This window comes from Arvicanthis niloticus, chromosome 28, assembly GCF_011762505.2.
Source record: "Arvicanthis niloticus isolate mArvNil1 chromosome 28, mArvNil1.pat.X, whole genome shotgun sequence".
Taxonomy (NCBI): domain Eukaryota; kingdom Metazoa; phylum Chordata; class Mammalia; order Rodentia; family Muridae; genus Arvicanthis; species Arvicanthis niloticus.
Window position 1 is genome coordinate 13,345,282 of NC_133436.1, and position 16,540 is coordinate 13,361,821.

The 16,540-nt window shown below is 39.8% G+C and overlaps 1 protein-coding gene across 1 annotated transcript in view; it reads right to left on the bottom strand.

Moving 5' to 3' along the window:
- Oprm1 (opioid receptor mu 1) overlaps nucleotides 1–16,540 on the bottom strand; it is a 62,646-nt gene that overhangs the window by 17,488 nt on the left and 28,618 nt on the right. The window contains exons 2-3 of the mRNA XM_076926738.1: nucleotides 12,299–12,651; nucleotides 11,037–11,557 (exon numbers count right to left, since the gene is read on the bottom strand). Coding sequence (XP_076782853.1) covers nucleotides 11,037–11,557; nucleotides 12,299–12,651 — 874 coding nt within the window. The remainder of the gene's footprint in view (nucleotides 1–11,036; nucleotides 11,558–12,298; nucleotides 12,652–16,540) is intronic.

Below are 16,540 nucleotides of genomic sequence, written 5' to 3' on the forward strand. Positions count from 1 at the left end.
ATCAGGGACAGCGGGATTTGTACTTATTCCTGATTATACAGTATAGCCTATATCTGCTATGGGGACAAGAAGCTGCACATAGTATTTCTAAAGTGATCAGACAGATTATGTGAAGAACATTCGATTCCAGGAGAGGAATGTATGCATGATGCAGTTTTATCTGAAGTCATGAGATTCACTTTTGTGAGCAACTCAGTCCCCACTGTGTCTAATGCAGCACTGGCAAGAATTTTTTTTTTTTTGTTTTGTTTTTGTTTTTCGAGACAGGGTTTCTCTATGTAGCCCTGGCTGTCCTGGAACTCACTCTGTAGACCAGGCTGGCCTCGAACCCAGAAATCCGCCTGCCTCTGCCTCCCAAGTGCTGGGATTAAAGGCGTGCGCCACCACCGCCCGGCTGGCAAGAAATTTGTTTAAGCATGTCTGTCTGTCTGTCTGTCTGTCTGTCTGTCTGTCTGTCTGTCTAAGAACATATGCACATGCTTGTAGAGCTCAGAGGACAGCCGTGGGTATCATTTTTTTTTTCTGGTCTGTCAACTGCTTTTTGAGGCAGAGTCTCTCAGTAACCAATTAGGTCAGAATGGATGGCTAGCAATTTCCAGGGACACGTCCGTTTCCACCTTTCCAGAGTGAGCACCTCCATTTCTAGCCTTTTTGTGTGGGCTCTGGGATCTGATGCTTGCAAGCATCATCGGTCTCCATGCTTGCAAGGTAAGCACATTACCAACTAAACAGTTTTCCCAGCTCTTATTATAAACACGCAGCAACATCTTTCTATTTTTTTTCTCTAAATTTGGTAAAGCAGGAGTGGAGAAAAACCCAATACTTCAAAGAATCCACACATGATATGCCAGAATGTCGAGTGATTTTATGTTATTGTTGTTCACTGAGAGAAGAACGTTGTTCTTCATTGCCCCAGAGTTTGAATGATGCAATCAACAAAGTTCTAATTCTAGGGTCATGAAGAAACACATTCGACAGCTACCGGTATGAGATGTCTCCCACAAGTGGTTGTCAGTGGGGTTGGCACTAGCATCCAGGTATCCTGGTTTCTATGCTTACATTTGACATGGTGACAAAGTTATCTTTGGAGTGCTTCTCCCAGTTCTGTGTATATGCCTTTTCAAAATAAAATCTATTTTCTGCAAAGATATTGTATTCAAAGCACAAGAACGTGTCATTTACAAGCCTAACTCTTAGCAACATGCAATTTAATTAGATAAAAACATATCCTAAGGTTGCACAGACTGTCTTCCTCATAATTATAGCCAGAAAGTGGTAGGCTTCAAAGCAAAACAAAACAAAACAAAAATGAAAACCCAAACAAAGCACAACCTGCTCTGCTTTCAGAGAGATATAGTTTTAGCATTTGTGTGTGTGTGTGTGTGTGTGTGTGTGTGTGGATGTGGATGTATTTGGGACACATTTAAATGCACGGGAGCGAGAAATTAACAACACCAGTTTTAGATTGTGAATGTCTTGAATTCTAAGATATTGCAATTCATTTTCATAAAGGTTTGAACCATGGATCGATTCACAGCTTCAGGCCTGATGGCCTGTAGTGGGCTGGTCAAGCCTGATAATAAAAAGTGCTCTTTCGACTATGGAGTGTGAACAGTGTATTGCATCTACATCTAAAATAAGTTACACACACTGACATTGTCTGTTGAGCTTTGATTTTTTTTTTTTTAATGGATGGTACTAACAGTTCACCAAAATAGTGTTCTACAAGAACCTGATGAAACCAGAGAAAACAACGTCTTAATTTAACGCTTGTCCCCTTTGATGTCCTAATTATTAAGGCTAAACATGATAGCTAAGTGTCTCTTGAATGTAGGCATATTTCTCCACATAAGAGACTTCTAGGAACAAGGGGTTAACAGAGTCTCAACGCTTATTTTTTTTTCCAAACACAACAAATTGTACCTATGAATTGGTTGCAACCTTTTGTCTGTTAATAACACTGCAGTAAAGGTTTTTTCTTTTAAATATTCTTTCTTTGTATTGCTATACCTTCTGTAACTTTCCTCCTGACTTTATTAGTGGGGTGATGCTGGAGGGGCTAGTTCACTGCTTACTTTCCTCTAAAGTTATATGCTAACTATCAGGTCTTTTGAAGTCATGTCTCTTCTGGGTAACTACATGAAGATTTTTTTTCTGTTAATTTATTTATTCTCATTATATCCTGATCACTGTCTCCTCCTCACACAGACCCTTCTTCTTCCTTCTCCTCTAAAAGGGTGGGGCCTCTTGGGTATCCACCTAACCTGGTACATCAAGTCCCTGCAGGGCTAGACACGTTGCATTGTCTCCCACTGAGGCGGGACAAGGCAGCTCAGTCAGAGGAATGGGGTCTACAGGTAGGCAACAGCTTTAGAGACAGCTGCCACTCTACTTGTTGGGGGACCCACATGAAGACGAAGACCTTCATCTGCTACACATGTGCAGGAGGCCTACATCCAGCCTGTGTATGCTCTTTGGTTGTTCAGTTTCTGAGAGCCACCAAGGGTCCAGGTTAGTTCCACAGAAAGACCTGAAAATATTTTGACTTCTTCCACCATCTGGCTCATTGCTTCACTTTGCTCATTCCATTACTGAAGTATCTGTGTTCGGCTAACATTGCTTTAGTACCAGGCACTAGAATTGTCTTTGTAATCGAATCAACATGGTTTAGGTGCCTTGGGTCATGTTGTTAGTCATGAAATAAAACCTCTCTGAGGCCTTAAAATATCTATTCTAACACTCACTTGTTTCCGTAATTGAATTTCTGGGCTGCAGATTTTTCTCTAGCAACCTCTATATTTGTTTTGTATTTCAGTGTTCAGGAAACCTTGTCTAATCAGCTGGTTCATTCACATCTTGTCTCTACTGACTGAGGTCCCTAAGAATACAACGAGATAAAATTTTATAAAGCTAAGTCGTGGCATCATTAAATTTAGATCAGAACTAAACACAGCGTACGGTTATAGAGATTGGGAGAGGTTCTCAAATCTACATGAAACACTGGCTCTTTAGTTCACACTACGGTGCCATCTAATAGCTAATTTCTTTCTTTGCAATTTTGTCATAAGCAGTCTTGCTTCTCGGAGGCACTGGGTTCTCTCACAGCGACCCAGGTTTCGGGACAAGTTTATGCAGCTTGATAGTTTACGGTTGTTGATTTGCTAAAGAATCTTCCCCAATATGCCAGAGATTCCTCTTACTCCTTGCAATTTATGTCCAGGGCTTTATAGTTTATGTTTTTATGGATTGCATTTCATCCTGACGACCTCTCGAGGCTTTGTTATTGCTAGGAAAGTAGGCCTTGTTCAGCATTAACGATGCTTCATCCTTCATCTTGATTGGCCTTTAATTCTTTGTGAATAATGATTCAGGCTGCAGGTCATTTTCTCTGAAAGAGTAACTCAAACGATTAGTAAGTCTATAGGATCTGAATGAGACTGGATTTGGCAATAGTTAGGGGCCTTTGAATAAAGGACATTTTAGCTGCAACTAGAGGGAAGAAAGTACAGAAAGACATTCTTAGCTGTAAGTTGTCATAGGGGTTAAGCAGTGAGTTAGCATCAAAAGTACAGAAGTCATATCTCATTCCATATCTATTAATTATTATATAATCACATCTATTAATTATCATAATATCATATCTATTAATTATCATATAATATTAATTATCATATAAGTTATCAATTGGGTTTTTTTTTGTGGTCAAACACTTAACACTATTTTTCTTGATTGATATGTTGTCATTTCTTAATATCATCTTTCATAAACATTGCTTGCCTGTCACCCGTCTTGAGGGTACCCATTTCAGCACAATGAGAAGTTACCTGTTCTTTTTGAAGAATCTTTAATATCCCCAATGTTCCCCAAACCCAGGGATATTTAAGTTTCCTTAAATCAAAAGAAGCAGATGACTTCTCCTTTATTTATAAAACATTTTCTTGATCATTATGAAGAATTGCTGATGTTGGGAAAGTAGGCATAACCAAGATGGTAAGGGATAGACTCCTGCGTTTCCAGCATTCCTGAGACTTCCGGTGTGTGCATGGAAGAAATACAAGAAACAGTAGTTGATTTGGAGCATAAATCTACTCTCTAGATTAGCCTTCTTCTACCTTAATTGTCTGCCTCTTCTCCTTCCCCTCAGTCCTTGCCTTGTCCTCTTCTTTCCTACAGAAATGACCCAACTTGTTCTTTCCACACATTCATTCTAGGACCAAAGAGCTGTTATTTCAAACTGTGATGTCACTTTCAGTTTGTGTTCCAGGGAGAGCCGATAAAGTCAATTTTATCAGCCACCCACATCGGGCTGGTAACTGCCTGCTACTCTAGTTCTAGAATGTCTGATATCATCTTCTGGCCCCTGTAGGCATAGTACTCATATACACTAACACACACACACACACACACACACACACACACACACACACACACACACACACACACACACACACTTAAAAATAAAAATACAATCTTCAAACTAGTAAATTTCAGCAAATGAGAATATTTTCACCAAAGATGGCTACAAAATAAGAATTTAACGTTTCAGTTTAGCGGAGGAAGACAACATCTAATTTAAAAATAGTTACTATATTTTAAGAGTGAGCACAAGGAAATTAGATATTAGCAACATTGTTTCATCTAATCTTTAAAACTCTCACTGCCAAAAGAAAAAAAAAATACACATCAAAATTGCCATAAAGCTAAAATGGGAGAACCAAGAAGTATGTCACACTGATTGACAGCCTGGATCATAAAATTAAAAGTAATTTGAGTTAACTCTCAGTCGCTGCATTTGAACCGTGACACTGGATAAATTCTTCCATAAAATTATCTCCTACATTTTATAGATTATAATTCATACTGTATATGATTAAATAATGTATGCTTCCCTAGTTACAAATAGATCAATACATGTTATTAAATCCAAGTGTATAAATAGCACATTCCTAATTAAACATTATTTTACCCTTATTATAGCTAATAGATGGAACATACTAGCTACTGATTTTATCTGTCGTATATCATTCAAGTAAACCTACATAATTTTAATTTCAAACATATGTAAAGATGCCCATTCATATCACACACACACACACACACACACACACACACACACACACACACAGAGTGATTGAATCATTTCTCTTTTAAACCAAAGAGCTGAAAGAGAAGCCATTTTGGCTTCATTCAGCAAGAATGCATTAATGTGGTCCAGGACCATAATTTTGTGAGCTATTCTCATCTGGAGCTTTTGTTATGGAATTGAAATCATTTCCTTCCCAAATTAGGTCTTTGCAGATGTCTTACAAAAACCCCACGAATCTAGATTTTGAGAGTGTTGTAGTTGATTTTAAAGATCAGGCGTTTGCTTTTTTTTCTCTGGAGAGACTGTAGTTTTCGAGCTTATTCAGATGCAAGTATCTCCTGATCCTTTTTTGCCTGTTCCTTGGATTGAGATGCTAAAAAAAAAGGGCTTTCAGGATGGTAATCAGAAGATTTGGGAATAGCCTTACCACGCTAATGAAAAATATTAATATGATGTCAGCTTCACTGAGATTATATGACTTAACCCTGTAAGACTCATTGATAAAAATGAAGGCTTATTCTCAAAGACAACTATATTATTCGTAAATCTTGTGTTTTCTGTTGGTGAGAAAAACATAAGGATTGCTTGTCAAATATGGTAGTAATTGAAGTAAAAGATACAATTTATTTATTGTGTGTGCATATGTGTGTGTTCTATGAATGCATATATATGTATGTGCTCGTGTGTGTGTGTGTGTGTGTGTGTGTGTGTGTGGGGCTAGTGGTTAAAGTTAGGTGTCTTCCTCTACTTCTCCCTAAGTTATCTATTGGGACATGCTCTCTCACTGTACCGGAAGCTTGCTGTTTCAGCTCCTCTGGCTGGCCAGCAAGCTCCAGGGATGTCTGTCTCTGTACCCCAAGTGCTGAGGTTACAGATGTGTGGCAATGTTCTGGATTTTTTATGTGGGTGTTACGGATTCAGACTCAGATCCTCATGGTCAGGCAGCAAGCACTTTGCCCTCTATTAAAATTGGGAATTTTGGAATAGTGTTTTATTTAAAATGATTCTTGGCGCCATACTTTAAGCCATAATTCCTTTAAGAATATCTTAAAGATCTTTTATTACCTGGAGTTCACTGTAGAGGCAGGGGATCTCTGACTATGATCATCCCACACTCACTGAAAGAGGCATAACATAACACCGGGAGTGGGCAGAGGAGAGCTTTCAGTTATTCTTAAAACCTGTGCTGTTTGTTTAGAGACTGCCCGTTACTGATTATTAGATGCTGCATAACCATTTAACCTCCATGAACATTTGTCTTCTTGTGCTTATCCATCAGTGATGTTATGGGATAGAGATGTGCTGGACCACACAAAATCACCTTTTATTTTGTATGCTGGCGTGGGAAAGTATCATAACACTCTATTATTGTTATGGTTGCTGTGTTTAAATAATAACCAAGATGACCTTAGAGAGTCACCCCTGCTTTTTATATATAATGTTAACAATTTCAGAATCACCCAGATAACAAGTGGAATGTGCCTTATCGGGTAAAGTCAGGGTGGAAAGTAAGCAGGAGAGATATTGAGTGGGCAGTGACATTTCAGGTCTGAAGGAGACTCATGTCACTCAGAGTCCATAGTGGGAAGTATTCTGAAGCAGAGTCCGGTTCAGCAGGACAGCAGGATGGTACATGGTGGGAGGGGGGGGGGACTCAATTGTAACATGGACAGACAGAATATAAGTGCTTTCACTGGGGTTCACCTAATCAAGATCAAAAAAACCATAAAGACAACACACTGGACATAAGGTGAGTGTGGGTGTCACAGAGGAACCAGGAAGCTGAGCTTAGGATGAACACAGTCCGGAGGAGACTATCTTCCTCATCCCGTTCTCAGTGAGGACTTCTCCAGGACAGATCTTAGTCTTTTAAAGCATCTTGTTAAAAATCAACTTAGAAGTCTAGGGCACATGAGACCACAATTTTGCAAAATCTAACTTGGGATTAGAATAGCAACGGCTATGGAGGAGAAAGCCTACGGTTGATTGTTTCTGAAGGTTGGGCCAAAAATGTCAGTGTTATGGGGGTCACAGAGTTGTTATACAAGAAAGAGATTTTCCAGATATACTCTATAGCTAAAATGCCGCCAGCCTCTCCCCTTATCCAGCCATTCTGGAGATATCTGTGGAGTTCTTTCGAACATCTCAGGGCAGGGATAGGTAGATACCAGGGGCATCAGAAGAAGCAAGTTGCTTAGGAAGCAATGCGTTAGCTGCCTACTACAGCATGAGCAACTCTGACCGCAGTTATCCCTTCTCTTCCCTCTCTCCATCTCATCACAATGTGGCCGTAGCTCCTGTCGTCAAGAGCTAGGGTCTTTCCCCCATTCAGATCTAGAGGGATGGATTATTTGATCTATAGTAGACATGGATGTAACTTGATGTCATTTAATTTAAGGGGTATGTATCCCTGTGTGTGGGTGAATATGCAGGCAGTCACCTGAGGTTGATGCTGGGACACACCTTGATCATGTTCCATCTTATTGATGTAGGTCTCCCAGCTGAACCTAGAGCTCACTAACATGGCTGGTTTCTCCAGAGATGCCCTGTCTCGTCTCGTGTTTTCCCAGTGTTGTGACCACGGGCAGGCTGTTGCCCCCTACCTTTCAGTATTCATTTGAGCTCTGGAGATCTAAACCCTGGTCCTCATGCTTGTGCAGCAAGCCACTGAGTCATTTTCCCAGGACACTATGTGCTACTTCTGTAAGCAGACCTGAAGAAGTAAGCCTGGTTTCCCTTTTCTCTCCCTCAGAACCTGTGGCCACGATAAAGATAAGCTTGAGGTAACACTCTAAGGGTAAGTGTCTATGGACCTAGCCATTCCTGCGGTAGCCATCTTTGAGCAGATGACTGACATCCCTGGTGGGGGCTGGCTTGGATGAAAAGAGCTAAAACTCATCAAAAGCACAAGAAGGCAAGCCTGGCCCAAGTTACTGATGTATCCCTACAGCCGTAGTCAGCATAGATGGATGATTCTACCCTCTAGGCTTAGAATAGCTCTGTTGTACGAGAAAACCTTAATGCCTTAACTAGACTGTGTGACTCTGGGTGTATGCTGTGCATAGAACTTTCTCATATGGCTTGTCTAATTATCTTGACAACTGCCACATTGTCACTTCACTTTGTGCTGTGTGGACGCACATGACCTCAGTGCCCATCTGTCAGAATATGGATACCCTGGGGAAGTTTGACATTACATCTTTGATCTGCAGGGTAGGAAGTTGACTTGGAACATGCTTGACGTGTGACAGGTGGAATATTTCATATATATGTATATACATATATACATATATATGAGAAAACACAAATAGACAGAACATAAACATTGGTGACTGACTGTGACAAACTTCTACTACTTCTAACTCAAAAGTTCACTTAGCCAATCCAATCAGCCTCGTTTCCTAACAGGATAGCCCCTATTCTAAACGAATGAATGAATAAATATGAAACCTATAGTAATCTAGAACACCTGCTGGTCAGATTCTGACTCTGAGGTAATCCCAGTGATTCCCATTGGCGGAGCCATGTAGTTTGACTCGTTCTTCAGATCTGATTAGAATGGATGCCAGAAATGACCACCACAGGCTTTCCTATCTCTCTAGCCATCCTCACCTGATTGTCTTAACCCCAAAGAAAGATACATCAGTAGAGACTGGTGAATAGGATCTTTGATTTCTGTTCATTTCCAATTATGCCAGGGCATCTTTTCTGGTTCTTACAGCTTCTCTTCTTGGTCCAGCTCTCCCAGCTGGGTCTTTGGGAGGCAGCCAGTTCCAGACTAATGTGCTTCTCTGTTATCTGATGCTGACGCTGCTCCACAGGGGCAGCGATAACGATAAGTGCTAATTGGATGTATTTTTAAAGCAAACCTTTTAGTTACTTAGGACAGAACTTCTCCAATTATCTTCCCTTCTACTCTCTGGGCTGTGTAAGTACCAATGATGCGCAAACACTGGGTTTCGAAGGGAGCTGAAGGCAGCTTTGGAGAAGCTGAAGGGCAGTCATGTTTAAAACGGGGATGTGTTGGAATAGCGAGGTTGGAGGCTCTGCTTCCCTTAGAGGAAGGTCTGGTGGGTCAGGCAGGATAAGAAGGCCCAACAGTGTCCTAGAGGAAGCTACCATGCAGCCACACCCCTGTAAGCCTGGGAGGGAAGACACAGCATGACATCTAGGGAGGGGAGGAAGAGCTCACATTTTCTTATTTGCTTTCTTTTCTCTAATGAAAGTAAAATATTTCACTGCCAAAGATTTAAAGCCCAGTTAGGGAAAGATAGTTTCAAATTGCATTCTCTAAAATGTACCCCTGGGTTGGAGAAGAAAGAAAAAAAAATCAATTTAAATCCTTACCCTTTCAAAGTGACAAGAGTTTCAAAGTCCCTGAAAAAAAGGAGGGCTGCTTAAAAAAAAAGGAAAGGGTTTTGTGTCTCGATGTGGATAACAATGAGAGAGATTGAAAGAGAGAGAGGGGAAGCAGTAGAGAAACCCATTTCTGCCTGGCTTTGATTTCTGAGCTAGAAGCAGGGAGATAAATTTGTTAATAATTGCCTTTGAGTTGGGAATGAATCTGCTACCATTACCACCATGCTCTCTAGGGGTGCTGGTCATGTGTCCTGCATTAGCCACACTTCTCATTTCAGTATGAGCATTCATGTCTCCTGAGGTAGATTCATCTAGGTTGTATTACATAAATCTGAGGTCAGTCAGAAAGACTGAATTTAGGCTATACCGAGTAGCCGTAGTTGATAAAAAGGACAGTGAAAGATGGGTGTGATGGAGAGACAGCAAGTAGGAACAGCTACCATCGTGGTGGCCAAGGCCTCCCTCTGGCCGCTCCTCTGGAGAACTTGGTAGTCTTTTTGCATGAATCCCCTGAGCCTTGCCCCCTTGACAACACAGTGTTTAACCCAAGCGTCATTTACTCAAAGGAGGGTGAGCTTCAACTCTGTGTTGTTACAAAATTATATTCACTGTGATTCTTAGGTGTGGGAAGGATTTTGGAATATTTATTTAAACCAATGTGAATAATTAAGTCATTCTGCACTGAGTTTTAGGTTAGGTGTTGAATTATTACAGAGTGGCCAATTAGGCAGTTTTATGGGTGTTGGAGATAAGAGATCTCCCCCTCTTAGTTTATTTCGTATGGTTACAAAGTTGTGAGTGAATCTTGGATCTTCTTGGGACTCTCCTGGTGAGTCTCATTTCCAAATAGTGTGGAGAGTGTTTAAAACTAATTCTAATATCGTAGTTAGGTAATATGCTGGCATTTACTCTAGTGTTCAGACTCCAGAATCTACAAAATAAAGCTTTAACAAATTAGAGATAGCCCATCAAATATATATACACACACATATATACAACATATACAAATATAACACACACATGTATATATGGTCATTCATAATAGCATATCTATCTATCTATCTATCTATCTATCTATCTATCTATCTATCATCTATCTGTCTAATTTTTCTTTCTCTTGGGAATTTCTCTTTCTCTTGGTCATCTTGTACCTATGACCACAGTGGACAATGTTGTTTAACTACAGAATTGGGGTGGGGTTTGCTTTTAAATAATAGGAATATTAGCAAGATATTTTGGAACATAGAAAGTTGCTGTGTGAATCAAGGACTCCAAAGTGAGATTACTTCTAAAATGTACTAAAGCCATTTATTTTGCAAAGAAGACAAGGCTTTGAGGATAGTAACTTTTAGCAGCATAATAGATTGTTACTTATCAAACCTTGATACCTAAATGAACTTGTGCACATATATTAAGCATATTTGCGTGGCACATCTTCCTGACACTATGATCAGAATGTGGTCCCTTCCTCCCTCTGTTCTTGGGCTTGGCCTCAATTCCCCAGTAACAGACCTCCTTAAAGATTTAAATCTTAGACTGGTACCAGGCGCTGTATATGTATGTGTTACACATAATTCTAGAAAGTGCATACCTGGTGGTTAGTTCGATCCACTGTATTTGCCGTGGAGGGGTGTTCCCTAGTGTTTTGACGGATTCGAGTGGAGTTTTGCTGTTCAATCGTGGAAGAAGTTGGGATGCAGAACTCTCTGAAGCATCGTTTGAAGTTTTCATCCAGGAATGCGTAAAGAACTGGGTTCAGGCAGCTGTTTGTGTAACCCAAAGCAATGCAGAAGTGCCAGGAAACAGTCTGAAAAGTGGTTTCTGGAATCGTGATCAGTGCTTTGATGATGACGTAGATGTGGATGGGGGTCCAGCAGACGATAAACACAGCCACAACCACCAGCACCATCCGGGTGATCCTGCGCAGGTTCCTGTCCTTTTCTTTGGAGCCCGACAGCATGCGGACGCTCTTGAGTCGTAAGATCATCAGTCCGTAACACACAGTGATGATGAGAACCGGCATGATGAAGGCGAAGATGAAGACACAGATTTTGAGCAGGTTCTCCCAGTACCAGGTGGGATGGGAGAACGTGAGGGTGCAATCTATGGACCCTGGAAGGAAAGAATTTTCGAGAAAAATTAGCGGTGACATCTAAAATTGCTTCTTTGCCTATTAATAGCTTTGACCTGAGCTGAGTGAAGGTTGTTGCTTACAGACAGGTAAGAAAGGAATTGAAGAAATGGAGGGAGAGACTCAGCCACTGATGTACAGGGAAGTCACTTTCTTCTTTTCCTGTTTACATTTTCTGTTTTTCTGCCCACTTGGGTCACATTAAGATCCTATGAAGTAAGAAGCTATGTGCATTTCTCAATGAGTCAGACACTCTGTGGGATTTACGCTGTTGTAAAAGCTATAACCATTGTCCAAGGTCTCTAGGATTTTTCCTGTTAACGGATGCTTCCCCTCCACTTCTGGATGGCAGCTGGTGCTAAGTCGGGGAATGTGAGTTTGTCAGATAGGCAACTGCTTGGAAATTATGAGCAAACCTCACGAAAACATTTGCTGGGCTTAAGCTTTAATTATTTTTGTGGAAGCGATGTTCCCATTTATTTAACATTTTGATGAAGTAAGTACAGAAAAATCAGGAATAAGTCGATTTTGTTCTTATTAAAATACCTAGAAGGCTTGTAATTATAGAGAAATGTTCTCATTTCAAAACATTTAAAAAGGAATCTTCTTAATTCAAAGTACAGTTTGACAAAGATATTGGACCATGAATTCTGCTTGGTTCAGACATCACCAACAGACTGTAAATACCCTCAACCCTGACTCAGGCCCATGTTAACCCTTACCCTGCCTGTATTTTGTGGTTGCCATGAACATCACAGGCAGACCGATGGCAGAAGAGAGGATCCAGTTGCAGACATTGACGATTTTGGCATTTCGAGGGGTACGGAAATCCAGGGCCTTGACTGGGTGGCAGACAGCGATGTAGCGGTCCACGCTCATGGTGCAGAGGGTGAAAATGCTAGTGAACATGTTGTAGTAATCTATCGAGATCACGATCTTGCAGAGGATGGTTCCGAAGGGCCACGTTCCCATCAGGTAGTTGACACTCTGAAAGGGCAGTGTACTGGTTGCCAAGGCATCTGCCAGAGCAAGGTTGAAAATGTAGATGTTGGTGGCAGTCTTCATTTTGGTATATCTAGGAAACCGAAGGACAGCAGAGAAATTACTTATTGGAGACACCACCTGAGAGACAGGTAGCATTCTCTTAAGAAAACATCAGTGGTTAATGGAAGACCCTGAGAGTAGACCCAGTCAATGTTTATAATTGAGTGCCCACGAGAAAAACAGTAATTTCCTTAATTACAAATTTTTTCCTATTAAATAGTTACTACGATAGAAAACATGGTATTTTGGGGTCTTGTTTATTTATATGAGACAGGATCTCATGTATCCCAAACTAACCTTGAGCCTGCTATATAGCAAAGATAGTCTTGAACTCCTGATTCTCCTAACTCTAACTTCCAAGTTTTGGGAACATAAGTACGCACTGCCATGTTTACCTTGTTTTATTGTTTTTAACATGGCAGCCACTGTGACCAGTGCAATTGGCATGGGGAATTACCAGATGGATATTGATTCTAAACATACATACAAATATATATACTTTAATATATATAAAATATATAATTTAATAAAATAATTAAAATATGTCTCTATATATGTATCTATACATATCCACATAGACCCATATATATACATATGCATATATATGCAAATATATTCCTATATATGCATACATATACATTATATATATTTAGATAAATAGATATATTTAAAATTATTAAGCACAATTGTGTGCATGGCTCCATGTTTCTCTACACGCACATAAGATACACATCATAGGCACATCTATGTGCTGGTTGCTATGGAGCATGGGAATGATCATTGACCAGAACAGGCAAGGGACATGTAAGGTGGAAAGCATTTTAGAAGCCCACATTTTGTCTTAAAGCTCAACTAAGAAGATGGTGATAAAAACAGAGAATTCTAGAAGGAGATCAAGAACTCTGGCCAAGGGGTTAGAGTTAAAATGCTGCAATGAATATATTTGTCAGGAAGGGTAAAATCTTACCAGGAAATGATGATGAGTATGGGGGAGAAGTAATACAGAGGCAGGAAGTAGAAGAAAGTGTTATGGTGAATAATTGCTCACCCAGTGGATGGTGAAAATTGAAGCTTTTCTGCCTTATGTGTGAGGTCTTTATTGAGTTGTTATTGACATAAAAGAAATGATGCATAGAGAGTACAATTTGTAAGTGTTGACATATGTGTAGTAGTAAAATCACTGTCATCAAAATCAGTGTTTGGTAAACCACTGCCATTAGAGCCGACTTTGCCACGCCTCTTTTGTGAATAGCGGTTAGAACACAGCTACCTACACCTGTGTATCTGCATCGCTTGGTATCTACAGCTGTTCTATGCTCCAGTGGCTGCCTTGAATAATTGCCATGGAGACCTGCAAGATATAGCATTTTCCTCTCTAGAAAAAAAAAAAAAGCTAAATATTTTCTCATGTAACTCTGTCAGTTTTGTTCTTTCCCTCCCAAACCCTACCCCAACATTTCCCAAGCAAACACTGACCCTGATGTGCCTTCTGTCATTACAGATTAATTTGCATGTCCTAGTGGTTTATGCAAATAAACACTCAATATGTGTGCCTCTTTGTCGTTTCTCTCCGTGTCACTATTTTGATGTCACCCACGTGGCGGCACGCATCAAAATCCTTCCTTTTATCTTGCTAAGAAGTTTTCCTTGTGTGAATATCCCGATTCCTTCCTCCAGTCATTTATCAAAAGGAAGTGATTGTCATAGAGCTTTTGACTGCTGTCTATTAATCTATTATGAATATCCAAGTAAAAATAATCTGTGTTTTATTCCCCTAGCTAAACATCTAGGAGTGTTGTCTGTCTTGACAAGCTACACAGAGTTAGAATGGCAAGATAGGAACGATACACAGAACCATTTATAACAATAAATAAGATTGATGAAGGAAGCACATTCTGTACATAGTTACCACCTATGGTCTTTCACATTTAGTTTTTATGTACGCAAAATCTTTAATTGGTACTCTGGAAAATGACTCCTTTTCAGCCTCTATCCATGAACTGTGTAGTAGGCTCTGTTATTAGTTCAATGCATGGAGATGTTAAGAGAGGGGTTCATAGAAAATAGAGATGGCCTTGGGTTTCAACAGAGCCACTATGGTTTAGATGCTTTGAGATATATATATATATATATATATATATATATATATATATATATATATATATATGATATATATTATATATATCACATATATATAGTCATATATATATCAATACATATATCAATATATATATGTGTGTGTGTATACATACACACACACACACACACACACACACACACACATAAGTAGCTCATATATTTACAGTTCGGCCTATGGTATGATGGTGTTTAATCATGAAGGTGAGGGTCCCTTTAAGAGACATGAGTAGTAGGAAGTCTTTAGGCTATTGGTTGTGGGTTTTGTCCTCCGAATGAATTGACCTGGTCATTCTAACCCTGGCTAGTACTTGAGAGAGAATAGCTATAAAAGGGTAAGACTGACCCCTCCCCTGCACCTTCCTGGCCTTCTGCTGGATGTTTGGTACTTTCCTCAAGCTTCAGGCATGAACAGCTGTCACAATACAGTCATGATGTGATGCAGAGAAGGGTTCTTACCAGAGCTGCAGCCATGATGCTTGGAATTTTAGCTTTGAAGGTTGTGATCTGTATAAACCCTTTTTCTTTATATATTATATAGCCTGAGGTATTTTTTTCATAACTGTGGTAAATGAGCTCATTAAAACCTGGAGTTTTTTCAGGGAAGATTTGAGATAGAAAGAGAGAGAGAGAGAGAGAGAGAGAGAGAGAGAGAGAGAGAGAGAGAGAGAGAGAGAGAGAGAATACATACAAGTTTCTTCCAAGGGGCTCAAGCATTGTAAGTTTTAGAGTTTATAATTGTTAGGCAAATTCGTTTGAAAAAAAATTCCTGACTAAGAAGTTGAGAGAGCACAGAAAATGTAATACCTGAAGCAGAAGAAGCAGTATCTTTTTTTCTGTACAGAAAATAGCAAGCTTCTTTTAAATTTCAGTTTGTGCTTGGAGCTTGCCAGTCATGGGAGGTTAAAAATCTACCTCAGCCCCAAACAGCTGATTTCTGTGGGCTATGGTATTATAGAGCCTCTCTGGTATAGGGGCTTCATTCAATGTTCCAAGACTGTTTTGGTCTCCATGAACAGCAGGGAGCTGAAACTTTAGACTGTTTCATGGATATCACCAGGACCAACCAGCTGAGACTGCTTCCCGAGTTGCACTTTTGACACCTGGTTCTTTCTGCAGAACTTGCAGAACAACTGGTAGATTCCAGATGCAAGGCCACTTTGCTTTAGAACTGTTACGGCCTTAAATGATTTTAACACAAAAAGATAAAGACAGCCAACTGCTTAACTGGAGGACATAAATCGGCGTGACTCAGTAAGGACAATCTATCTGACAAACGTAATTATTTTCAATGGAAGCAAACGAAAAAAAATAAAAATTAGAATAGCAATTTTATGCTTTTGAAAACCACTCACTTTGGTGTTCAAGAAATTCACACTTGGGTGTTCAAGACATTTAAACACTTTTTGATGTTTTGATAAGTGGAAAGATTTTTTCTAAAGCAGAACACACACACACACACACACACACACACACTCACACAAACACGTTCTTTTCTTTCTTGTTCTTCGTTTTTAAGATAAACTATCAATGATAGACCTGTGATTCAAAAGCATACCTTTTGACATTAGTCACATTCTACAGAGAGGAAACTTAAGGCAATTTTCTGACTCATTACACTCTCCATCTTTTCTTTATCTGCTCACTGCCAGGTGCTTGGAATGCCTACTTATTTTAGTTAAAAAAAAAAAATCACTTCCTCCCTTGGAATGAGGTGCTTGTGAAATGAAATTTGATTAGTGTTTACCATGAAAGGAAAGTGATGGGAGGGTATATTAATTTTT